Below are 25,897 nucleotides of genomic sequence, written 5' to 3'. Positions count from 1 at the left end.
GGGAGACTTGGGGAGGGGAATCTTGGCATTTGTGAATAGGAGGTATGTACCTGTATGTTACAGTCAGTGTACATAACTAACTACAGTAATAGTCATGTCAATGTAACAGAGTAATAGTCATGCTGTACCTGTCACTGTGATTTTCATTTTCTGTGGGAATGTAAATGGTCCTTCTAACATTCTGAATTGATACTCTCCAGCATCATTATCTCTGATGTCGTTGATGATCACACTACAGTTCTTCTTTGTCAGATCAGTCTCCAGTAGAGACACTCTCTGTTTAAAATCCTCCTGAGTTTTATGGGGAGTTTCAGAGTGGAAAATGTTGATTTTATTCTTATCACATTTGCCATTTCTAGGGCATTTGAACCATATTGCAGTGGTAGGCTTGATGTCATCAGGGTGAGTGAAAGTACATGAAATAACAGCACATAGTCCCTTCTCTGCTGTTATTTCTGCTGGACTGAAGGTGATGGTCCAGGTTGATGCTGTTGGTGGTGATTGTTGCTGTCCTGATGGAGGGAAATTAATACAGTCATGAGTAATACAGAAAGCACTTGGATACTACTTCACTTGTACTGAACTTTTTTGATGATTCAGAATCAGTTTAGATTAAAATGGGTTTTAATTACCATACTGTACCATTACTGTCACGCCCTGACCTTAGTATTCTTTGTTTTCTTTATTATTTTTGGTTAGGTCAGGGTGTGACAAGGGGTGATATATGTTTTTGCCCTGTCTAGGGTTTTTGTATGTTTATGGGGTTGGTACTAGTCTAGGTGTTTTGTATGTCTATGGTTGCCTAGATTGGTTCTCAATTAGAGGCAGCTGTTTATCATTGTCTCTGATTGGGAACCATATTTAGGCAGCCATATTCCTTGAGTATTTCGTGGGTGATTGTCTATGGTTAGTTGCCTGTGTCAGCACTATCATTATATAGCTTCACGTTCGTTTTGTTGTTTTTGTATAGTTCGTTAAGTTTTCTTTCTTCATTAAAAAAAGATGTACTCAAATCACGCTGCGCTTTGGTCTCATCACTATAACGAACGTGACAACTATGATTACCACATGTATACATCTACTAAAGATTTCAATATTAACAATACTTTAATGATGAAAGGAACCCTACTTTGACATGTTGCTCTCCCTGTCAGAGAGAAGAGTAGAGCTGCCCAGATGAGGACCCACATCCTGCCTCCACTGCCTCGATGAATCAACCACAACACCAGGGTCTGTCCTCTTTTACCTCTTTCTCTGGTCCCCTTGTCTGTGTCCACAAGTCTGGAGCACAGAAAGAGAAAAACACAGAATAACATGATAAAGAGTTATACAAGCAGTGAACATTTGAAATTCACTCTCACCTTTGATGCATGAAACAAGTTTTCTGGACATTTTGATAAAGAGGGAGGGGGAGGGCTTCAGCTCGGACCTAAACAGGAAGCCAACGGACAGGAATTCCTTGTTACCCGGAGACAGCTTCCACCCTTAGACCCCTAAAAAAGAGCCTCCCCATCAGCCAATTCAGTCGCATACGCAGGATTTGTAGTACACAGAGTGACTATAACAAGCAAGCCGGCTGTCTGGATGAGTGTTTCAGACAGCGAGGTTACCCAGAGGAATGGCTGCACGAAGCAGGGGAACGTTATAAAAATATGGCCCTTGATGACTCCCTCATGCCAAAACCTCTCCGCCCTCCTGACCAACGCATTCAGTGCTTCCTTCAATACTCCCCACTTGGTAAACAGTTTGACTACATCATTAAAAACCCTGGTACATCTTGAGCACTGATCCACAACTGGAAAAGAGGTTAAAGAACCCTGTGGGTCATCTTCAGAGGCGTCCCCAACATCAGTCAAATGGTGGTGAGGTCTGATCTTCCACTGGTGCCACGTAGCATCTTCCTAGACAATGTGCCGGACGGTAATTACATATGTGGTCGATGTACCCAGTGTAACTTTACGAACAAATGCACAATGTTCAATCACCCTATCACGGGCAAGGCCATCAAGATTAAGGACGTCATTACACGTTCCACAAAAAATGTGATATACCTGATCAAGTGTATTTGTGGTCTATGCTATGCAGGAGAAACGAAACGCGCTCTGAAACATGAATAGCAGAACACAGGAGTAATATCAGGACCCTTGACCAGAGAAACCCTGTGGCTGCGCATTTCATGGAGGCCCGTCACAACATTAGCTCTCTGAGATACATTGGTATCGAACATGTTAAGACTCATGGGGGGGGGGTACTGATAATCCATTATTGAGAAGAGAATTGTATTGGAATCACCGTTTGTGCACCACGTCTCCTAAAGGTCTGAACCAAGTGTTTGATATCAGACCCTTTCAAATCAAATCAAATCAAATCAAATTTTATTAGTCACATACACATGGTTAGCAGATGTTAATGCGAGTGTAGCGAAATGCTTGTGCTTCTAGGTTTTCCGACAATGCAGTAATAACCAACAGTAATCTAACCTAACATTCCACAACTACTACTTACACACACACACAAGTGTAAAGGGATAAAGAATATGTACATAAAGATATATGAATGTGGTGGTACAGAACGGCATGGCAGATGCAGTAGATGGTATAGAGTACGGTATATACATATGAGATGAGTACTGTAGGTATGTAAACATAAAGTGGCATAGTTTAAAGTGGCTAGTGGTACATGTATTACATAAAGATGGCAAGATGCAGTAGATGATATAGAGTACAGTATATACATATGAGATGGTAATGTAGGGTATGTAAACATTGTATTAAGTGGCATGTTTAAAGTGGCTAGTGGTACATTTTTACATAATTTCCATCAATTCCCATTTTTAAAGTGGCTGGAGTTGAGTCAGTATGTGCAGCGGCCGCTAAATGTTAGTGGTGGCTGTTTTAACAGTCTGATGGCCTTGAGATAGAAGCTGTTTTTCAGTCTCTCGGTCCTGCTTTGATGCACCTGTACTGACCTCGCCTTCTGGATGATAGCGGGGTGAACAGGCAGTGGCTTGGGTGGTTGTTGTCCTTGATGATCTTTATGGCCTTCCTGTGACATCGGGTGGTGTAGGTGTCCTGGAGGGCAGGTAGTTTGCCCCTGGTGATGCGTTCTGCAGACCTCACTACCCTCTGGAGAGCCTTACGGTGTGGGCGGAGCAGTTGCCGTACCAGGCGGTGATACAGCCCGACAGGATGCTCTCGATTGTGCATCGTAGAAGTTTGTTGGTGCTTTTGGTGACAAGCCGAATTTCTTCAGCCTCCTGAGGTTGAAGAGGCGCTGCTGCGCCTTCTTCACAACGCTGTCTGTGTGGGTGGACCAATTCAGTTTGTCCGTGATGTGTACACCGAGGAACTTAAAACTTTCCACCTTCTCCACTACTGACCCGTCGATGTGGATAGGGGGGTGCTCCCTCTGCTGTTTCCTGAAGTCCACAATCATCTCCTTTGTTTTGTTGACGTTGAGTGTGAGGTTATTTTCCTGACACCACACTCCGAGGGCCCTCACCTCCTCCCTGTAGGCCGTCTCGTCGTTGTTGGTAATCAAGCCTACCACTGTAGTGTCATCCGCAAACTTGATGATTGAGTTGGAGGCGTGCATGGCCACGCATCGTGGGTGACAGGAGTACAGGAGAGGGCTCAGAACGCACCCTTGTGGGGCCCCAGTGTTGAGGATCAGCGGGGTGGAGATGTTGTTACCTACCCTCACCACCTGGGGGCGGCCCGTCAGGAAGTCCAAGACCCAGTTGCACAGGGCGGGGTCGAGACCCAGGGTCTCGAGCTTGATGACGAGTTTGGAGGGTACTATGGTGTTAAATGCTGAGCTGTAATCGATGAACAGCATCTTACATACTGTATGTCACTTTGATTTGTCTTGCCTTCCAGGTCTCCTAGTTGGTCATTTTGTACATACTGTATATATTAGATTCTGTAACTACTATATCTGCCCATCTCATTGATATCAAATGATTAGAGATACACTAATTGTTTTTGAAATAGGTCACTGGAATTATACCTACGGCCACCTCACCTCCTGCTCAGTATAGTCAAATGGGCGGGTATTCCAAACGTTCTCAACAATCTTTTTACTACTGTTGCCAAGATTTTTTTACTTGAATCCATTTGTATGTATATAATCCTTTATGAGCATATGTACCTCTGAGATGAATTATGATTGCTTGTGCAACATGTTTTACTGTTTCCACGCCCAACACGCGTCATGTGCATAATGGTCATGTGAGATGGAATGTGTATATTTTGGGAAGTGAGTACTCAGTTTGTTTGACCTGACGAAGATCCGTTCCGGATCGAAACATTGTCAATAAAGCAGTGAATTGGGAGCTTCAACCGTGTGCGGGCCTTCTTGTTCTTTAGTATGATAATATCGACACATCCCGTTGCCAGCTGTGTAAGGAGAATACATATCCTAACAACTGACATGAACGTTTCATGACACGTTTATGATTGTCACAACCTTCTTACCTCATTTTTTTCAACTGTACTTTAATGCATGGAGAGATGTCAAACTCCTAGTTATGCTTGATTTTACCCTAATTGTCTGGAACTTATTTTGAAACCACATGGTAACAGAGTAATCACATACTTTTTAAGTCACATGGGGAGTCATTGTAACAAACAAAGTGCCAATTGTTTCTACCAAGGACTAAGGAGTTACTAGTTTTGTTAAATAATTAAGTAATGTCCAGAGTTGTCCATTTTCTCCAAGCACTTTAAAAAAGACATATTTGCCATGCAAAGAATAAGACTGAATCAGCACATTACCTCTCTCTGTATGCTCTCTCTTCTTGTTGACTGTGAGCCCCGTGTGAGTCTCTGAGGAGTGTGAACTGTCACTTCATGTCCCCAGTCTGTTACTCCTCCCTCTAACCTGGTGCTGCATCCAGGAAGTCCCTCTGTACTGCATACTGCCCAGCCATACTGTACTGTATATAGACCATAATCAACCCAAACCCATCAACCAACCCATCATTCCATACCGATCAACCAACACTACAATCCCCGTAGCTTATATATTCAGATAAAATATGAAGTAAAAATATAATTTGTAACTTATTCAAAACCAGTAATAGTGTCATTTTGTGTAGTTGTACAGCAAATGTGCATGTAGTCATAAATCAACATAATTGACCGCTACTGTTCATGCAGAGATCGAACTGCAATTCCTCTGAAAACAGTATTACTGTAAAATCGATTATGCTCCATGTTTTGGGGCAGCAGGTAGCCTAGTGGTTAGAGTGTTGGGCCAGTAACCAAAAGGTTGCTGGATCAAATCCCCGAGCTGACAAGGTCTGTCGTTCTGCCCCTGAACAACGCAGTTCCCCAGTAGGCCGTCATTGTAAATAAGAATTTGTTCTTAATAACTGACTTGCCTAGCTAAAAGAAGGTAATAAAATGATGCCTTGGTTTTCAGCTCATGATGTGTTTTACTTTAAGATCTGATAGTTAGCCTTACTGAGTTTGACCAAGGCTTTTACAACACTCTGTCGGCCTCAGTTAAGTTTCTCTTCACACTTTAAGACTTTGTTTAAGTACCCCCAACCTTACTATATTGATATAGGTGGGGTTTTACTTCTCCCAAATAATTACATTTGAACTATAATCCCTAAAATACAGTATGTGTTGCTGCTATTAGAAAAAAAGTATGTTCAGATTAGAACATGACTCATGCCTCAACATGGACATTTATTGTGGTATATTTTCTTTGCAATATGACTGGATATTCCTTTTCTTTGGATGTTCTAAATGTCTGATGGCCTGGTGACTAAATCTTTAAACGTCTTCCACCCAGTGGTGGCCGCTGATAGTCTAAATACCCAAGTTCATCCCATCTACAGAGAAGCCATCTTTCTTCGATTTCAAGCTAAAATAAATGAAGAAAACAACAGAAAATGTTTTGTTCGAAAATCTGTTTTCTCAACACATCTCCTAAACAGTAAGGTAGAAATACCCCCTCCAATTACAGTTCTCCATTACTTTATTAACAGTTATCCTCACGCACCTCTCCATTGTTTACAGTACTACTGTACATCACACAAATATGTTTTTAACCATTTAACTTGCCAATAGTTGCAACTGCAGTATCCGAATCAGGCCGGGATTCAATCCGCGCCACAACGCCTCTTTTAATAGTTTTGGTAAATGCTTTATTTTACAGCCCTGTGTCAGCTGGTACTGTATGTGCCTGGTGGTTGTACAATTTCAATACAATTATTTACTTGTTGTACAATGAGGCAAGTTTGGAAGGTGTTTCTGTAATGTTTTTTAAGGAAGTGTAATTTTACTTGCGCAATGTTTCTGTTTTTTCACCATGGGGAAGGACTAACAAAGATGTGGTTTGGAAAAGTAGAGATCAAATCATTTCTCCTTTCTTTTTTTGCATTTCAATTGCAAAACTTTCAAGTGGGCAAAACCATTCATCTTGAGACAACAGGCGTGTACATTACTAATCACTGAAAATATCAAAATACCTCATGGATCATGATACTTTCTAGTTTAAAGGGGTACAAAAACATACACTACTGGTCAAAAGTTTTAGAACACCTCATTACAGGGTTTTTCTTATTTTTTTACTATTTTCTATCATGTAGAATAATAGTAAAGACATCAAAACCACGAAATAACACATATGGAATCATGTAGTAACCAAAAAATTGTTAAACAAATCAAAATATATTTTATATTTGAGATTCTTCAAATAGCTACCCTTTGCCTTTATGATAGCTTGCACACTCTTGGCATTCTCCCAACCAGCTTCACCTGGAATGCTTTCCCAACAGTTTTGAAGGAGTTCCCACATATACTGAGCTGCTTTTGGATTCACTCTGTGGTTCGACTCATCCCAAACCATCTCAATTTGAATGAAGTCGGGGGATTGTGGAGGCCATGTCATCTGATACACTGTTTTCTACATTGCTCAGGTGCAGCCACTGTTTTGGTTCAGTGTCTTAAAAGGCTTTGCATGGTCAATCTGGCATCTACTGCAATATGGCCTCTGCAGAAGTCAGGGCATTTAAAGTGCATTCGGAAATGATTCAGACCTCTTGACTCTTTCCACATTTAGTTAAGTTAAAGCCGTACTCAAAAATTGATTTAAAAACAAAATCCTCATCAATCTACACAGAATACCCAATAATAACAAAGCCAAAACTGTTTTTTAGAAATGTTTGCAAAAGTAAAAAAATTATAACAGAAATACCTTGTTTACTTAGGTATTCAGACCCATTGCTATGAGACTCGAAATTGAGCTCAGGTGCATCCTGTTTCCATTGATCATTCTTGAGATGTTTCTACAACTTCATTGGAGTCCACCTGTGGTAAATTAAATTGATCAGACATGATTTGGAAAGGCACACACCTGTCTATATAAGTTCCCACAGTAAATGGTGCATGTCAGAGCAAAAACCAAGCCATGAGGTTGAAGGAATTGTCCGTAGAGCTCCGATACAAGATTATGTCGAGGTACAGATCTGGGGAAGGGTACCAAAACATTTCTGCAGCATTGAAGGTCCCCAAGAACACAATGGCCTCTGTCATTCTTAAATGGAAGAAGCTTGGAACCACCAAGACCTCTTCCTAGAGCTGGTCGCCCAGCCAAAACGGGGGAGAAGGGCCTTGGTCAGGGAGGTGACCAAGAACCCGATGGTCACTCTGACAGAGCTCCAGAGATCCTCTGTGGAGATGGGAGAACCTTCCAGAAGGACAACCATCTCTGCAGCACCTCACCAATCAGGCCTTTATGGTAAAATGTCCAGATGGAAGCCATTCCTCAGTAAAAGGCACATGACCTGCCAGCTTGGAGTTTGCCAAAAGGAACCTAAAGGACTCTCACACCATCAGAAACAACATTCTCTGGTCTGATGAAACCAAGATCTCTTTGACCTGAATGTCAAGTGTCACTTCTGGAGGAAACCTGACACTATCCCAACGGTAAAGCATGGTGGTGGCAGCGTCATGCTGTGGGGATGTTTTCAGTGGCAGGGACTGGGAAACTAGTCATAATCGAGGGAAAGATGAAGTTGAAGAGATGAAGAGAAGTACAGAGATCCTTGATGAAAACCTGCTCCCGAGAGCTCAGGACCTCAGACTGTGGCGAAGGTTCACCTTCCCACAGGACAACAACCCTAAGCACACAGCCAAGACAACGCAGGAGTGGCTTCGGGACACATCTCTAAATGTCCTTGAGTGGTCCAGCCAGAGGCCGGATTTGAACCCGTTTGAAAATCTCTGGTGAGACCTGATGATAGCTGTGCAGTGATGCTCTCTGCAGTGATGCTCCCCATCCAACCTGACAGAGCTTGAGAGGATCTGCAGAGACGAATGGAAGAAACTCCCTAAATATAGGTGTGCCAAGCTTGTAGTCATACCCAAGAAGACTTGAGGCTGTGATCGCTGCCAAAGGTGCTTCAACAAAGTAGTGAGTATAGGGTCAGAATACTTACAGTTGAAGTCGGAAGTTTACATCACCTTAGCCAAATACATTTAAACTCCGTTTTTCACAATTCCTGACATTTAATCATAGTAAAAATTCCCTGTCTTAGGTCAGTTAGGATCACCACTTTATTTTAAGAATGTGAAATGTCAGAATAATAGCAGAGAGAATGATTTATTTCAGCTTTTATTTCTTTCATCACATTCCCAGTGGGTCAAAGGTTTACACACTCTCCATTAGTACTTTGTACTTTGTTTGTACTTTTTTCGGGTAGCCTTCTACAAGCTTCCCACAATAAGTTGGGTGAATTTTGGGAACAATTGAATCCATATTAGAATAAGGCTGTAAAGTAACAAAATGTGGAAAAAGTCAAGGGGTCTGAATACTTTCGAATGCACTGTATACTTCTTGCATAGCTGTTGTGAAGGAAGTTGTCAAGGAAGTGAGTTTGTGTTTATTCTGGACATCCTGCCCCTCCCGCCCCCTCCTAGCTTCCACCAATCATGTCAATGCGGAGCTATATGGAGCCCTCCACATTGTTACAAAACTGTGGAGGTGCACGGCTATGCGGTACGGAGCTACATTTGGCCTCTGCATGCCTCCGGGGGCTCCACAATTGCGTCATATGGCGCCTCCGACCACATTTCCAGATAAAGCATAAATTGACTTTTGAAGGCAATTCGTGGTCAGAGTCTGCATTGTCCGTGCAGGATTTACAGTAATACAGCCTCTGCAGAAGTCAGGGCATTCATACTTCTTGCTCTTTGTGCAGCAGCACAGAGCTCTGGTGAAAGAAGTTGTCAAGGAAGTGAGTTTGTGTCACACCCTCCATATGAAGCCTCCGACCACATTTTCAGATCAAGCACAAATTGGCTTTTAGAAAGCACTAGTTTCACCACTGGTGTTTAAAATGAAAAGACACCTGCAAAAGAACATTGCTTATCTACTTTGTTGTGCTGTTACATTTGTTTCGTTGTTTCATGTTCGATGCACTCAGGGTGTTGTTACCTTTCATTTGAGAGGCGTTCACCACAAGAAAATGTTGTCATGTCACTATGCCTGATTTAAATACTGTATATGAAATATTTGTTCTCCCTGAGCTGTTTACAGGCATTTGACACCATTCTGCATTTTATCATCTATTTTCCCAACATCAATCAGTTCAATCACATTACATGTTGAAATGGGTTCATTCAGTTGCAGAAGTCACAGTCCTGGCTGAGCCCGTATGTGAGCTCACCGTGGCCTCTTTGCGGATACAATGTAGCCAAGCTGTCTGTATGCGCCTATCAAATAAAATAAAATGTTATTGGTCACATAGAAATATTAAGCAGATGTTATTGCGGGTGTAGCGAAATGCTTGTGTTTCAATGTCGGATTGACTAAATACAGTAGAACTAAATACAGTAGAATAGAATACAGTATATACATATGAGATGAGTAAAGTAGTATGTAAACATTTATTAAAGTGACTAGTGTTCCATTATTTAAAGTGGCCAGTGATTCCATGTCTATGTATATAGGGCAGCAGCCTCTAAGGTGCAGGGTTGAGTGGCCGGTTGGTACCCGGCTTGTGATAGCTATTTAACAGACTGATGTCCTTGAGATAGAAGCTGTTTTTCAGGCTCTCGGTCCCAGCTTTGATGCACCTGTACTGACCTCGCCTTCTGGATGATAGTGGGGGAACAGGCCGTGGCTCGGGTGGTTATTGTCCTTGATTATCTTTTTGGCCTTCCTGTGACACCGGGTGCTGTAGGTCTCCATGTCTCAGTTGTCTCAAGGCTTAAAAATCATTCTTTAAATCGGTCTCCTCCCCTTCATCTACACTGATTGAAGTGGATTTAACAAGTGACATCAATAAGGGATCATAGCTTTCATCTGGTCAGTCTGTCATGGAAAGAGCAGATGTTCTTAATGTTTTGTACACTCAGTGTATATGTAGCAATTTAGCAATTAGGATTTATCTGTAATGGTTATGATAAATACATTGTTGCTCAATGTTGGCATAAAGATAAACACACACTTTTCTGCCCTTGTGTTACATCATTTAAGTACTCTAGTTCAATTGTAACGGCTGTTGGTGGAAGAAGGAGTGGACCAAAACACAGCGTGTTAAGTGTCCATGTTAATATTTATTTTAACTCAGAACGCTAAAACAAAATAACAAAAATAGACCAACACGAAACAGTTCTGTCTGGTGCAGACACAGAGACAGAAAACAACTACCCACAAACACAGGTGGGAACAGCCTACCTAAGTATGGTTCTCAATCAGAGACAACGATTGACAGCTGCCTCTGATTAGGAACCACACCAGGCCAAACACATAGAAGTACAAAACATAGAACAAAACATAGAATGCCCACCCCAACTCACGCCATGACCAAACCAAAATAGAGACATAAACAAGGAACTAAAGTCAGGGCGTGACATCAATATCATTTATTGTGGAAGAACCTAGGATAAATTGTTGTGCTCTGTTCATAAATGGTGTCAATGCAAATCAATCAATCAATCAATCAAATGTATTTATAAATCCCTTTTTACATCAGCCGATTTCACAAGGTGCTCTACAGAAACCTAGCCTAAAACCCCAAACCGCAAGCAATGCAGATGTAGATGGTGGCTAGGAAAATAGTATGGGTGGCCATTTGATTAATTGTTCAGCAGTCTTATGGCTTGGGGGTAGAAGCTGTTAAGGAGCCTTTTGGACCTAGACTTGGTGCTCCGGTACCGCTTGCCGTGTGATAGCAGAGAGAACGCCTAATATGACACGCCTAATATATAGGTCCTGGATGGCAGGAAGCTTGGACCAAGTGATAGCGCCTTTGCGGTTGGATTATATATTTCTGAACATAGAATACTCATAGTGCAGAATAATGCTGCAATATACAAGAAATAAATCTAATTTGGACGAGCAAGAAAAAAAGACAAAAAAGTACATTATGCTTTTAAGTTGTATACTATCAGAATATTTAGATATTTATGTATGAGTCTGTACATCATTGCAGTATTGTTTTGTTATTGAGACACTACCTCACTTTGGTTTTGTGTATTTTAATTTGTATGTTCTCTGACATCTGTTCAAATAATGTATAATGGTGCATTTTTTAAAATTATTTTCAACCTATCGTCTCCAGAAAAATTGTTTTCAACAGTAATTATACCGATGGTATTAATGTTAAGCACAATTTATTTTAAAAAACAAACCAAAAAATCATGATTTTTATCAAATTCAAATCTGGACCTCGAAGCCAGTTCCTGTACTTTTTTCCTTTTTCCCAAACTGATTTTGACCTGGGATACCAGTGGGTGCAATAAATCAGGCAAAACAGAAAACCAGCAGTAATCTGGACCTTGTAGGGTAAGAGTTGAATACCACTGATGTATATGGTTTCCTCTGAACACAAAACCAACAGTAATCTGGCCTTGCCTAGGGAGAGTTGAATACCACTGATGTATATGGTTTCCTCTGAACACAAAACCAGCAGTAATCTGGACCTTGTAGGGTAAGAGTTGAATACCACTGATGTATATGGTTTCCTCTGAACACAAAACCAACAGTAATCTGGACCTTGTAGGGTAAGAGTTGAATACCACTGATGTATATGGTTTCCTCTGAACACAACCAACAGTAATCTGGACCTTGTAGGGTAAGAGTTGAATACCACTGATGTATATGGTTTCCTCTGAACACAAAACCACAGTAATCTGGACCTTGTAGGGTAAGAGTTGAATACCACTGATGTATATGGTTTCTCTGAACACAAAACAACAGTAATCTGGACACTTGTAGGGTAAGAGTTGAATACCACTGATGTATATGGTTTCCTCTGAACACAAAACCAACAGAGGTGTGTGGTGTGGGTTACATTAGCAGAAAATGGAGACAATCCAACTGCCTTTCACACAGAACATCTGATTGTGTGGTGGTTGTTGTTTCTTTGGTTCTGTAGGAAGTTGCTGAGTATATACGACTGCTACGTTCTCGGATATCCAGGCATGAGGCCCTGTTTAAAAACTCACATCAGACTAAGTATTGTTAGAGTAAATTAAGGCATTATCATAGAAGTGAAACAGAAATTCTAATAAATAGCCCTTTGTTTTAATACTAAACTGTGAAAATATAATGCATTTCCTTTGAGTGTCACAGGTTGAAGAAGAGAAACTAATATGTCACAATCAAGGAATTCTAAAAGAGCTACCGGAAAAACTCTCTGTTAACACATATATTAGACGTGGATTAAGACAGCCCCCCGCACATCTCTGATTCAGAGGGGTTGGGTGAAATGCGGAGGACACATTTCGATTGAATGCATTCAATTGCGCAACTGGCTAGGTATGACAAGACAGTTAGTTGGATCTAAGATTGTGTGTTTGTTTACCCAATACTTACCAATTACACAATACTTTCATTTGACCAGTTAAGTAGTATACATTGTTATTCCGTAAAATGTTATGAATTTTGTTCAAACAGTTTTTTTCTGTTCCCACTTATCCCCAAATGATTAAGCAGTAAGGTCCACGTTTACCAGTCCACGTGGGCTGTGAATGTCAGAGTTTGTCCTTGCCTCCTAATCCAATACCTCGGTATTAAACTGTGTGGACCTAACAGCCAGTCAATGACATTAATTGATATGCCAATGAATGATCAATTGAATTGATCAATTACATGCCCAGGAAATGTAATCCTCCACGATTAAGAAGTATATTCCTATGTGTTGTCCTATGGTAATGACCATCCTCTCCTCTCTCACAGCCATGGCGGTGAATGTTGTATCTCACAGCCTGAATCTCCTGGAGAACCTCAAAGACTCCATTGAGAACAACAAGSTGTCGGACGTCAAAGGATGCTGTGGAGGACCTCCTGATAAGCCGGATCAACTTGGTCTTGGCGGGGAAACCGGGAGCCAGAGAAGGCTGCCTTCCTTAACGCCCTCCGTAGTGTGGGCCCTTTGGATTAAAACCCCTTCTCCCCCACCCCTCCAAAGGATCTGGCCATCTACACAAACCCAAACACCCAGACTTCTGCCTGAGGGACCTGCCACCCGTCCCTGGAGCCTTGCCCTTTGACTCGGAAGCTTACATGAGCTAGTCAAGTTCCTGCGGTACAACGTGGTGGTCATGGTGTTCACTCAGTCTCCAGGCCAACAGCGTGGTGGTGTTCCTGGAGGCCCTCTCGGTGCAGAGGGACATGGTGTACTTTGCCCTGCTGGCCTTCGATATTGACATGGAGAAGAGCCTGGAAGAGAGGCGGGAGGCCAACCTGGCGGTGCAGAAGGCCAAGGGGGTGGCCCTGCCTAAGGTGTTCCTAGTGAGGCCCTCCTGTCTGGAGAAACTTGACTCCTGGAGCCTTTTGGACCTAGACTTGGCACTCCGGTACCGTTTGCTGTGCTGTAGCAGAGAGAACAGTCTACAGTATATCCRGGCCCACGCCCTCCTCAAGGCCTTGCCCACTCTCTCCCCAGCTCAGCTGGTCACCCAGAAGAAGGACRCCTTCAAGGCCCYGRTGTGGGCGGTCGCCTCGCTCTTTGGAGTGGTGTCAGCCATCCCTGTGCCCCTTGTGGCCTAGTTTGGTGGATGCCAGTGTGGGTGTGAGGATTCTCACCAAGAAATAAAGGAGAGCCGCACACTCTAGGAGCTTAGATGCAAAAATGTAATGTCCAATGTTTCGACAGACAAGCTGTCTTCATCAGGGTATAATGACAAACACTGAGGGGTGACTCGTTTATATCGTGTCAAAAGACACACACAGATGTCTGTAATCATGGTCGGGTGTGGTCATGTTTCCTTCAAAAAAAAAAAAAACAGGGAAACAGAGTCCAATCAAAGGTGTGATCACGTGCTCCACTAAGGCAGTTATTCATCTTATAACTTGTCCTTGTGGTAAAAATGATGTGGGTAAAACAAAGCACRAATTAAAAGTACGAATCTCAGAGCATCGTAGCACCATCAGGTGCAAAAACTTGACTTACCCAGTTGCGGCCCACATTTTGGAAGCAAACCACTCGATTTCGTCTCTGCGTTATATTGGCATCGAACATGTCACCCTCCCTAGGAGAGGGGGTGACCTCGACAAATTATTGTTAAAACGAGAGGCTGCCTGGATCTTTAATTTAAAGACCCTTGCTCCCTTYGGTCTCAACGKAGACWTTGTTCTGAAGCCATTGTTGTGATTAYTGTGCTATTGTAAATGTTTGCTGGCTTATGTAGCCAAGTTGTATCTATGATTGTACRCTATCCATTTATGTTTTTAAATGCTATTTTGATATATGAGAATTAACCAATGATATCAGGCCACACCCGGCTATGATTACAGACACCTATGTGTCTTTTGACACTATRTAAATGAGTCATCCCGCAGTGTTTGTCATTATAMCCTGATGAAGACAGCTTGTCTGTCGAAACGTTGGACATAACATTTTTGCATCTGAGCTCCTAGAGTGTGCGGCKCTCCTTTRTTTTTCAAAGTGTTCTACTCCGCTAGCTAGCACCTCGCCTAAATAGGTGTGCGTTTCTTTCGCCTCTAGASGATTCTCACCAAGACCAGGGCCTTGCTCTGTTTGGATGACGAGTCCTTGGAGCTGTTGGCAGGGAAACACGGCATGGAACCTATTTCGTGAACATGATTAACTKWGTATGCACTTTGTTTTCTAGATGTGAAGAAACCCAAGAGCTCAGGTAGTAACACAGTGAGAGAGGGTGATACCCTGAATCTGACCTGCAGTGATGACAGCTACTCACCACTATCACCTAACATCACCTGGAGTAAGAATGTGTAGAATTGCAGGAAATTTGCTGTAAACTGCTAATTATTCTCTCCGCCCCATGGCAAAATAAGTATAATAGGATGAAATGAGTTATACAATTGCAAAATCTTCTCTGAACCCCTTGGCAGAATGTGTATATTTGCAGCATTTCTCTAAGTCCCATGGCAAAATGTGTAGAATAATATTTTTTTTTGAGGTCAAGAGTGGGGCCCTAAAATGTTGTGCTCGCAAGGTAGGGGAAACAACATTTTTCTTAGGGCCCCCAAAAGGCTACTGCCAGCTCTGACTACATGTGTGGGTATGGATGTTGTTAAGCAGACCCGCGAGCCAATGCTGCCCCCCTGATGAGTTCAGATTTTTTGTGGCCCCCACCCCCATCAAAGTTGCCCATTCCTGATTTATACCATTGGTAGCCTGTAATTATTGTTGAGTGAAATTTGTGGAGATGGTAGGTTGGAAATAGCAAAAAAAAGAAATACACCATTTATACATGCTTTGAACAGATTTCAGAGAACAAACAAATGAAAAAAGTGAGGTAGTGCCTCAATATAAAATAATGTTGAAATTAAGAACACCTATAAATAGAAAAATATTATCAGATACGGGTGAGCTGACAATGTCAAAAACGATACACACGCTTCAATGGGGCAGAAGGCCGTGTGTTGTGGTGATTCTGGATGGTCAGATAGCTACAGTAGCAACAGTGACACAAAGCTGCCATGTGGGGAATCATAGGTGGCTCGTTTCAGCTAGTTGTATCTTGTTCTTGATACCATGTCTTGTTTTGACTGATGTCACGTCTATGTTAATATGTTAAAACAAAATGCTGGCTATAGCTAACCAACAACTGTAATAATGTATTTGTATTTTCAATAAACATTGGAGAAGAAATATACTTTACATGTTGTCAACGATCTAAGTCAATCTAAGTCAACCATTCCAAACCACATCTTTGTCAGTCCTTCCTCATGGTGACAAAACAGAATTATTACAGAAGTCAAATGACACTTCCTTGAAAAACATTACCAAAACATTACCAAAACTTGCTTCTATGTACAACTAGAAAATATTCTTATTGAAATTGTACAACCACCAGGAACATACAGTACCAGCTGACACAGGGCTGTAAAATAGAGCATTTACCAAAACTATTAACTACTGTAGTTTCAGTTGAACAAAAGTCTCAGTATCATCATAAAACTTTCAATCTGGATTCAGAAACTGATATAAGAACCCATGGCTGTATAATACTGTGGGCCATCCCCCACGTTTCTAGCAAAAATTGCTTTGTCACTCACCACCACCCATAATAGCCTTGACGTTGGAGTAAAGCGCTGTATCCTCATCTGTCTCTGCTGCTGGCTTACTGTTCTCTTTCTCCTCATCCTTCCCCATATTCACACCACTCCCCTCTCCTCCATCTTCATCCCCTTCTTTCTTCTTCTCTCTTTTGATTTTGGCGTAGTCTGACTCTGTGGTAGTGGTCTTCTTCTCTGCCTCCTCAGGAGTCTTCTTCTTCAGCAGGGAGTAGTTGATTCTGGCGTAGTCCACTTCATTTAGTTCTTCCCCCGTGGCAAACTTTCCCGCGGCTCCACTGGTCTGGGGCCCTCCATTTTCAGCTCTCTCCCTCAGCTCCAACTGCAGAGGGGTCTCTTCGCCATCCACAGCCTGTCCTGCATTCGTCTATGGAGTAGATGACAAAGTACTGTGTTAGGAGTCTTTTGTTAGCTTGGTGATGTTACGGCTGTCGTCGGAATTTGACCAAGGTGCAGCGTGGTAGGCGTACATTTTGAATTTATTAAATGAACACCAATAAAACAAGAAAGATAAACGACACGTAAAGTATTGTAGCGCTAAACCAGCAACTAACAAAAACAAGATCCCATAACAGAAAGTGGGAAAAAGGGCTGCCTAAGTATGATTCCCAATCAGAGACAACGATAGACAGCTGCCTCTGATTGGGAACCATACTCGGCCAAAAACAAAGAAATAGACAACATAGAATGCCCACCCCAAATCACACCCTGACCTAACCAAATAGAGAAATAAAACGGCTCTCTAAGGTCAGGGCGTGACAGGTGGTCTCAGATCTGTTTATGCTGTCTTATCAACTCATATTGGCATGTCAATGCTAACTAAATGTTGGTAAAGCTGAATAAAGAAAGAAACTGGTACTGCACCTGTTGGTCTTCACATGTCACCATCTCCAGGTTCATGAAAGGGCTTTTGGAGTCCTTTGGGATCCTCTCTTTTTGCCTGAGGAAAATATTGCAAATGAAATTTATCTAACTGTATCTTGAATTGTGTGTAACAGTGATAACACCAAGTAAAACTGAAATGATAACTTAAAACACAAAATATAAATATCCATTAACAAACGACTTATAGCTTAGACTAATTTCCACTTCCTGAACACATACTACTTAAATAAAAAACATAGCCTTTTCTTAGTAAAAATGAAATAAATACATTTGTCTTTCCACCATATAGTCAGACACATTCTATTCACAGGCTTGTACACAGCACAGAGGTTGTAGTAGCATTTTAGCAGTGCAGGAGATGCTGATATGGAACATGGGATCAAYAATCAATATAATAAAATATACAAAAACATACATCAAATAATAACTGAAAGTCAAGTGCGGTTGCATATGAGTATATTAGCAAGCACGCCCATTACATTATGGTGCAAGGCGTTGGTGCATTCGACAACGTATCTGATTCTCTTGATAGTAAATATGAATTTCTAAAGACAATCTGCAATTGATTTTAAAAACAACACTCAGTTAACACTAACTCTACATAACTAATAGAATGCATGTACCTTTTACATTTCCCTTTCAAACACAGGAAGATACAACAGATGGTGGCTGAGAGGGCTGCACCAATCACAAATGCAGTAATCAGTTTTAGGTCCGACAGCATAGCTATAATGCCTTCCCATTCCTCTAAAAAGAGAACAACAAATCAAATTGAATCAAATGTTATTTGTCACATACACATGGTTAGCAGATGTTAATGCGAGTGTAGCGAAATGCTTGTGCTTCTAGTTCCGACCGTGCAGTAATAACCAACGAGTAATCTAACCTAACAATTTCACAACAGCTACCTTATACACACAAGTGTAAAGGGATGAAGAATATGTACATAAAGATATATGAAYGAGTGATGGTACAGAACGGCATAGGCAAGATGCAGTAGATGGTATCGAGTACAGTATATACATATGAGATGAGTAATGTAGGGTTATGTAAACAAAGTGGCATAGTTTAAAGTGGCTAGTGATACATGTATTACATAAAGACGCAGTAGATGATATAGAGTACAGTATATACATATACATATGAGATGAGTAATGTAGGGTATGTAAACATTATATTAAGTAGCATTGTTTAAAGTGGCTARTGATATRTTTTTACATCAATTTCCAACTCTGAATGGAAAGTGGCTCACATTACTTCATATCCCCTGGAAGAAAATATTAATTTCTCTAAGCCAAAATGTACATAACATCATCAAATATTGCAAACAGTGGTGGGAATGGGAAGCTGTGACTTCCTAACCAAGTAACTTGACATTATATATTACCTCCTTGCTTTTCTTGGCTCTTATTTTGCGTGACCTGCAGCTCCTCTCTCACTACACACACAACATTTCTGCTGACACATTCCACAATGTGTTGTTGTGGTTTCTAACAGGCAGGCTGATAGTGCAGTTCACTGAGGAACCCAACACTGACGTAGTGGGGCTGCACCTCTCTGTGTTGAGCTCCAGCAGTGGCCAATATATGAGGGGTAAGGGAACCCCCTGACTGACACACACACAGGTCATGACCTCTGCCTGTCCACACACCAGAGCCAGGAAGAATCACAGGAAGGTCTGGAAAAAGACAGTGAAGAGAGAGATATCAGTGATAGATTGATGCTAAAAACATGCCAGAGTAATTCCAGATCATAAAATAGCGACATGAGTTTGTATATTTCAGTCCAGTTTGTACTTACACATCACAGTGACAACAATGGAAGCTGTCAAAGTCCTGTTAAGGTGTGAACTGTACACACATACTCCCCAGCATGTTCTCTTGTCACATTGGAGATGGTGAGAGCAGCATTTTCCCTGTAATTCTGAAGTGGGGCACTTGTCCCGTTCTTACTCCAAGTGATGTCAGATGGAGGGTAACTGTTAACACTGCAGGTCAGATCCAGGGTACCATCCTCCTTCACCATTTCATTTCCAGTTATTTGAGGGTCTTTCACATCTTTAAGTGCAAAGAGTTTCTAATTGTACACATTTATTTTTAAACATACACTAAATTCAGACTATGTTGGTTGAGAGACTAATAGCAATGGATCATGATTTAACAAGGAAAAGGTCAAAGCCATGACATAACTGCAGGTGGAGCCTTCATATTTGTATCATTTGCTTATTATCAAGGTTATTCCTAGGTTTCAAAGATTCTCTGGAATAAGGTGTTTCATGTAAAACGTCGGATAGGTGGTACTCACATGTCACATTCAAAGTTACTGTCTCTTCAATTTGATATTTTTTCTGGAAGGTTACTTGACACGCAACCATCATGTTGTGGTGTTCAGCTGAGGGGGTAAAGGTCAACGTTGAGAAGTGGGTTGTTGTCACATKGGTCAGGTCCTCTCTAATCTGTATGGTGGTGTTGTCTCTGAGCTCAGTGATGTTGTCTCCTGTTCCTCTSCATGTCCATGTGATGTTAGGAGGAGTTCCAGAGCARATCCCCGGGGCGGTGCAGGTCAGAGTAGCTGGTTCTCCCTCTGTCAGAGGAGGAGTCAACACTGAGGGCTTCTGGGTCAGAGCTGGAGGCAGGAAATACAAACACAGAAGTGAGTTTTACATCTGTGTACCAGACATCAGAGAAACAGAATCAGACACAGTGTAACATTATCCTAACTATGCTACCCATGTTAATTAAACTGCTCCAAATAATGCCCCCAAAAATTCCACCATTGTTTATAAAAAAGCAGACATTGGAAAGGGAGACTTGGGGAGGGGAATCTTGGCATTTGTGAATTGGAGGTATGTACCTGTATGTTACAGTCAGTGTACATAACTAACTACAGTAATAGTCATGTCAATGTAACTGAGAGTAATAGTCGTGTTGTACCTGTCACTGTGATTTTCATTTTCTGTGGGTATGTAAATGATCCTCCTAACGTTCTGAATTGATACTCTCCAGCATCATTCTCTCTGATGTCGTTGATGATCACACTACAGTTCTTCTTTGTCAGATCAGTCTCCAGTAGAGACACTCTCTGTTTAAAATCCTCCTGAGCTTTATGGGGAGTTTCAGAGTGGAAAATTATGTTTTCATCCTTATCACATCTGCCATTTGTAGGGCACTTGAACCATATTGCAGGGGTAGTTTTGATGTTATCAGGGTGAGTGAAAGTACATGAAATAACAGCACATAGTCCCTTCTCTGCTGTTATTTCTGCTGGACTGAAGGTGATGGTCCAGGGTGATGGTGTTGTTGGTGGTGGTTGTTGCTGTCCTGATGGAGGGAAATGAATACAGTCATGAGTAATACAGAAAGCACTTGGATACTACTTCACTTGTTCGTAAACATTTTTTATGAGATAGTGTCTACTGAGATATTTGCCAAACCACTACTACTACCAAATCTACTTATGATTATCATATCAACATTAGTTGTGATAAAAGGGACCTTACCGTTGCATGTGGCTCTCTCTGTCAGAGAGAGAAGTAGAGCTGCCGAGATGAGGACCCACATCCTGCCTCCACTGCCTTGATGAATCAATCACACGGGGTCTCTTTCCTCTTTCTCTTATTGTCACTATCTCTGTCGGTGTCCACTGGTCTGGAGCACAGGTGTGAAATAGAATACATAGTCAGTTGCGGAACTGAATGCATTCAACCAAAATCTGTCTTCTGCATTAAACCCTATTTCGCAGGTTTTTCCACTTTGGCTGCTTGATTAATCAAACTAGCAACTTTTCAGTTACTGCTCAACGCTTTTAAACTCTAGGCTACCTGTCGCTCATAATAAATGCATTCAGCATGCTTGTGAGTTACTTAAGAATATGTCAGCGAATGTGTTTTTAACGCATATAAAGGGAAGTACCCTTTTTGCAGCAGATTTCTGCATATTGAGGAAATGACTTCATCTATCAGACCACAGAGGGGTTCAAAAAAGAGAGAGAATGTAGCAAGCGTATCTCTATCCAATGCAAGGCATTTTCCATATTATTCACATGTACTTGTTACAAACAGCCATCTTGAAATATGTACACATTTTCTTGTGTAAATCTTTCTTATATGAAATATTAAATAAATCTGCATGTAATATAATTAGGCATGGGTATTGCAAGTGGTGTATTGGGATTGCAGTCTGTGGCTCAGTTGTTTGAGTACGGTGCTTGCAATGCCTGGGTTTGTGGGTTTGATTCCCAACGGGGTCCATAAAGGAAAAAGTACAAACATGCATTGACTCACTACTGTAGTTTCTCTGGATATGAGTGTCTGCTAAATTGACTTAAATGTTAACCAAGTTGGTTTGTTGTGTTGGTTGATTATGGTCTATATACAGTATGGCTGGGCGGTATACAGTACAGAGGGACTTCCTGGATTGCAGCACCAGGTCAGAGAGAGTAACAGACTGGGGACATGAAGTGACAGTTCACACCCATGAGAGACATACAGGGTTCCTGATCAACAGGAGGAGAGAGCACACAGAGAGGTAATGTGCTGATTCAGTCTAACTTTTGCATGGATCGAAAGACAAGCTATTGAACCATTATATGTTTGGTTTTTTGTTACATTGAATGACTGTTAAAACTTGATTATGACTACTTAATGTAATGGTAATTTTTCTATTAATCCTTTAGGGCATTACAACACATTGCTTCAAAAGGCTTTATATACAGTTGAAGTCGGAAGTTTACATACACCTTAGCCAAATACATTTAAACTCAGTTTTTCACAATTCCTGACATTTAATCATAGTACAAATTCCCTGTCTTAGGTCAGTTAGGATCACCACTTCATTTTAAGAATGTGAAATGTCACAATAATAGCAGAGAGAATGATTTATTTCGGCTTTTATTTCTTTCATCACATTCCCAGTGGGTCAGAAGTTTACATACACTGAATTAATATTTGGTAGCATGGCTTTAAATTGTTTAACTTAGGTCAAACCTTTCGGTAGCCTTCCACAAGCTTCCCACAATAAGTTGGGTGAATTTTGGCCCATTCCTCCTGACAGAGCTGGTGTAACTGAGTCAGATTTGTAGACCCCCATGCTCGCACATGCTTTTTCAGTTCTGCCCACAAATCTTCTTATAGAATTGAGGTCAGGGCTTTGTGATGGCCACTCCAATACCTTGACTTTGTTGTCCTTAAGCCATTTTGCCACAATTTGGAAGTATGTTTGGGGTCATTGTCCATTTGGAAGCCCCGTTTGCGACCAAGCTTTAACTTCCTGACTGATGTCTTGAGATGTTGCTTCAATATAACCACATAATTTTCCCTCCTCATGGTGCCATCTATTTTTGTGAAGTGCACCAGTCCCCTCCTGCAGCAAAAGCACCCCACAACATGATGCTGCCATCCCCGTGCTTCACACTTGGGATGGTGTTCTTCAATTTGCAACCTCCCCCTTTTTCCTCCAATATAACGATGGTCATTATGGCCAAAACAGTTCTTATTTTTGTTTTCATCAGACCAAGAGGACATTTCTCCAAAAGTACAATCTTTGTCCCCATGTGCAGTTGCAAACCGTAGTCTGGCTTTTTTTATTAACTTCTTATGGCTGCAATCCCGTTAACGAGATGATATGACAACAGCCAGTGAAAGTGCAGGGTGCTAAATTCAAAACAACAGAAATCTCATAATTAAAATTCCTCAAACACACAATGTATCTTATACCATTTTTAAATGTAATCTTGTTGTTAATCAACCAAAGTGTCCGATTTCAAATAGGCTTTTCAGCGAAAGCACCCAAACGATTATTTTAGGTCACCGCAAAATCACAGACAAACACAGTCATTTTTCCAGCCAAAGACAGGAGTCACAAAAAGCAGAAATAGAGTAAAATGAATCACTAACCTTTTGATGATCTTCATCAGATGACACTCATAGGACTTCATGTTACACAATATATATATGTTTGTTCGATAAAGTTAATATTTATATCCAAAAACCTCAAGTTTACATTGGCCGCCATGTTCAGAAATGCCTCCAAAATATTCTGAGAAATTGCAGAGAGCCACGTCAAATAACATAAATACTCCTCATAAACTTTGATGAAAGATACATGTTTTACATAGAATTAAAGATACACTTGTTCTTAATGCAACCGCTGTGTCAGATTTCAAAAAAGCTTTACGGCAAAACACAATATTCAATAATCTGAAAACAGCGTTCAGCCACAAAAGCAAGCCATACAGTTACCCGCCAAATTGTGCAGTCAACAAAACTCATAAAAAGCATTATAAATCTTCACTTACCTTTGCTGATCTTCGTCGGAATGCCCTCCCAGGACTCCCACTTCCACAAGAAATGTTCGTTTTGTTCGGTAATGTCCATCATTTATTGTCCTAATAGCTATTTTTGTTAGCGTGTTTGTAAACAAATCCAACGTCAGGAAGCGCGTTCACTAAAAGCTGACGAAATGTCCAAAAGTTCCGTAACAGTCAGTAGAAACATGTCAAACGATGTATTGAATCAATCTTTAGAATGTTTTTAACATAACTTTAAAAATAACGTTCCAACCGGAGAATTACATTGACTTCAGATGAGCGATGGAACAGAGCTCCGTCTCATGTGAACGCTCATGGTCAGAGCATGGTCAGGTCATGGCAGACCTGACTAATTCCCCTCTCATTCGGCCCCCCTTCACAAGTAGAGGCTTCAGACAAGGTTCCACAGACTGTTGACATCTAGTGGAAGCAGTAGGAAGTGCAAACTCATCCATATCTCGCTGTGAATTCAATAGGATCTTGGTTGAAAATCAACCAGCCTCAGAATTCCCACTTCCTGTTTGGATTTTTTTCTCAGGTTTTTGCCTGCCATATGAGTACTGTTATACTCACAGACATCATTCAAACAGTTTTAGAAACTTCAGAGTGTTTAATAATAATATGCATATATTAGACAACTGGGACTGAGGAGCAGGCAGTTTACTATGGGCACCTCTGTGCACCTTTCATCCAAGCTACTCAATACTGCCCCTGCAGTTTTGAGCAGTGGCTTCTTCCTTGGAGCAGCGGCAGCCTTTCAGGTTATGTCGATATAGGACTTGTTTTACTTTGGATATAGATACTTTTGTACCTGTTTTCTTCCAGCATCTTCACAAAGTAATTTGCTGTTGTTCTGGGATTGATTTGCACTTTTTTGCACCAAAGTACATTAATCTCTAGGAGACAGAACGCGTATCCTTCCCTGAGCGGTATGACGGCTGCGTGGTCCCATGGTGTTTATACTTGTGTACATTGTTTGTACAGATGAACGTGGTACATTCAGGCGTTTGGAAATTGCTCCAAAGGATGAACCAGACCTTGTGGAGGTCTTGGCTGATTTCTTTTGATTTTCCATGATGTCAAGCACAGAGGCACTGAGTTTTGAAGGTAGGCCTGGAAATACATCCAACTCCAATTGACTAAAACGATGTCAATCAGCCTATCAGAAGCTTCTAAAGCCATGACATCATTTTCTGGAATTTTCCAAGCTGTTTAAAGGCCCAGTCAACTTAGTGTATGTAAACTTCTTTCCCAGTGGAATTGTGATATGGTGAAGTAAGTGAAATAATCTGTCTGTAAACAATGTTTGGAAAGATTACTTGTGTCATCCACAAGTAGATGTCCTAACCGACTTGCCAAAACTATAGTTTGTTAACAAGAAATTTGTGGAGTGGTTGAAAAACGAATTTTAATGACTCCAACCTAAGTGTGTGTAAACTTCAGACTTCGACTGTAGCTTATGCATAAAGATTTATGAATGCAGTTAAAGATATTTTGGAGCAGTTATTAACGCTTATGCTGGGCATTATAATGTTTTATAAGGAGTCACTCATAAGGAGTTATAAATGTGCTTGGAATGCATTATGAAGAAGGTGGTCATAGGAACTGAGTGTCACACAGCTAGGAGTGGTGGGTGCGGAGTCAGGCGCAGAGAGCAGACGATAAGGGGAAAAACAAACTTTATTACGGTATCCAAAAGTAACGCCAAAAACGACAGGCGAAAATAAATATGTCCAACCCAAAACTGGACACCAAACAGTCAGTGAACATAACACGCAACCAACATAGACAAACAGAGAACAAGCCCGCCACAAAGCAGGCGGCCTAACAGGCTTAAATAGCCCTGAAACAAAACTCAAACAAGAAACAGGTGCAACCAATAAGACATAACAAACAGAATAGGAAAAGGGATCGGTGGCAGCTAGTAGACCGCCAACGACCGCCGAGCGCCGCTAAACAGGCAGGGGAGCCACCTTCGGTGGAAGTCGTGACACTGAACCATACATTTTTCTTTGACATACTCTCTAGGCATTACAGCAAAATATGTCTTAGTTGAATAACATGCTATAAGACGGTTGTTATGAATGACACTGTAGCACTCATAAAGATGTAATGAAACATTAATATCGGATGTGTATTGCTATGTGTTGTTATTATCACAACACCATTTCATATTCTA

General features: G+C 41.3%; 2 protein-coding genes and 1 pseudogene across 4 annotated transcripts in view; 1 reads left to right on the top strand and 2 right to left on the bottom strand.

The window, feature by feature from the left end:
• Positions 1 to 25,897, bottom strand: part of LOC111958888 (sialic acid-binding Ig-like lectin 12) — a 37,953-nt gene that overhangs the window by 3,594 nt on the left and 8,462 nt on the right. Inside the window, exons 1-4 of one of the 3 annotated variants that reach the window (XM_070437507.1) lie at positions 4,776 to 4,829; positions 2,052 to 2,102; positions 1,130 to 1,281; positions 129 to 512 (exon numbers count right to left, since the gene is read on the bottom strand). In XM_070437507.1, the coding sequence (XP_070293608.1) occupies positions 129 to 512; positions 1,130 to 1,190 (445 nt within the window). In that variant the 5' untranslated portion in view covers positions 1,191 to 1,281; positions 2,052 to 2,102; positions 4,776 to 4,829. Of the gene's footprint in view, positions 1 to 128; positions 513 to 1,129; positions 1,282 to 2,051; positions 2,103 to 4,775; positions 4,869 to 20,911; positions 21,060 to 25,897 lie in introns of those variants that run through there. The other 2 variants (XM_023980209.3, XM_070437508.1) reach the window with 2 other exon arrangements.
• On the bottom strand, positions 10,555 to 20,364 carry LOC111958722 (sialic acid-binding Ig-like lectin 8). The gene is made up of 7 exons (XM_070437288.1): positions 20,346 to 20,364; positions 19,772 to 20,037; positions 19,300 to 19,488; positions 18,800 to 18,902; positions 18,036 to 18,159; positions 17,392 to 17,467; positions 10,555 to 16,894 (listed from the first exon to the last, which is right to left on the bottom strand). The coding sequence occupies exons 1-7, from the start codon at positions 20,362 to 20,364 to the stop codon at positions 16,502 to 16,504; spliced, it is 1,170 nt and encodes a 389-aa protein (XP_070293389.1). The 3' UTR covers positions 10,555 to 16,501.
• LOC111958889 (interferon-inducible GTPase 5-like) lies at positions 13,158 to 14,059 on the top strand (annotated as a pseudogene).

Source organism: Salvelinus sp. IW2-2015, linkage group LG35 (genome assembly GCF_002910315.2).
Source record: "Salvelinus sp. IW2-2015 linkage group LG35, ASM291031v2, whole genome shotgun sequence".
Lineage (NCBI taxonomy): Eukaryota > Metazoa > Chordata > Actinopteri > Salmoniformes > Salmonidae > Salvelinus > Salvelinus sp. IW2-2015.
This window is presented reverse-complemented; position numbering and strand designations above follow the sequence as displayed.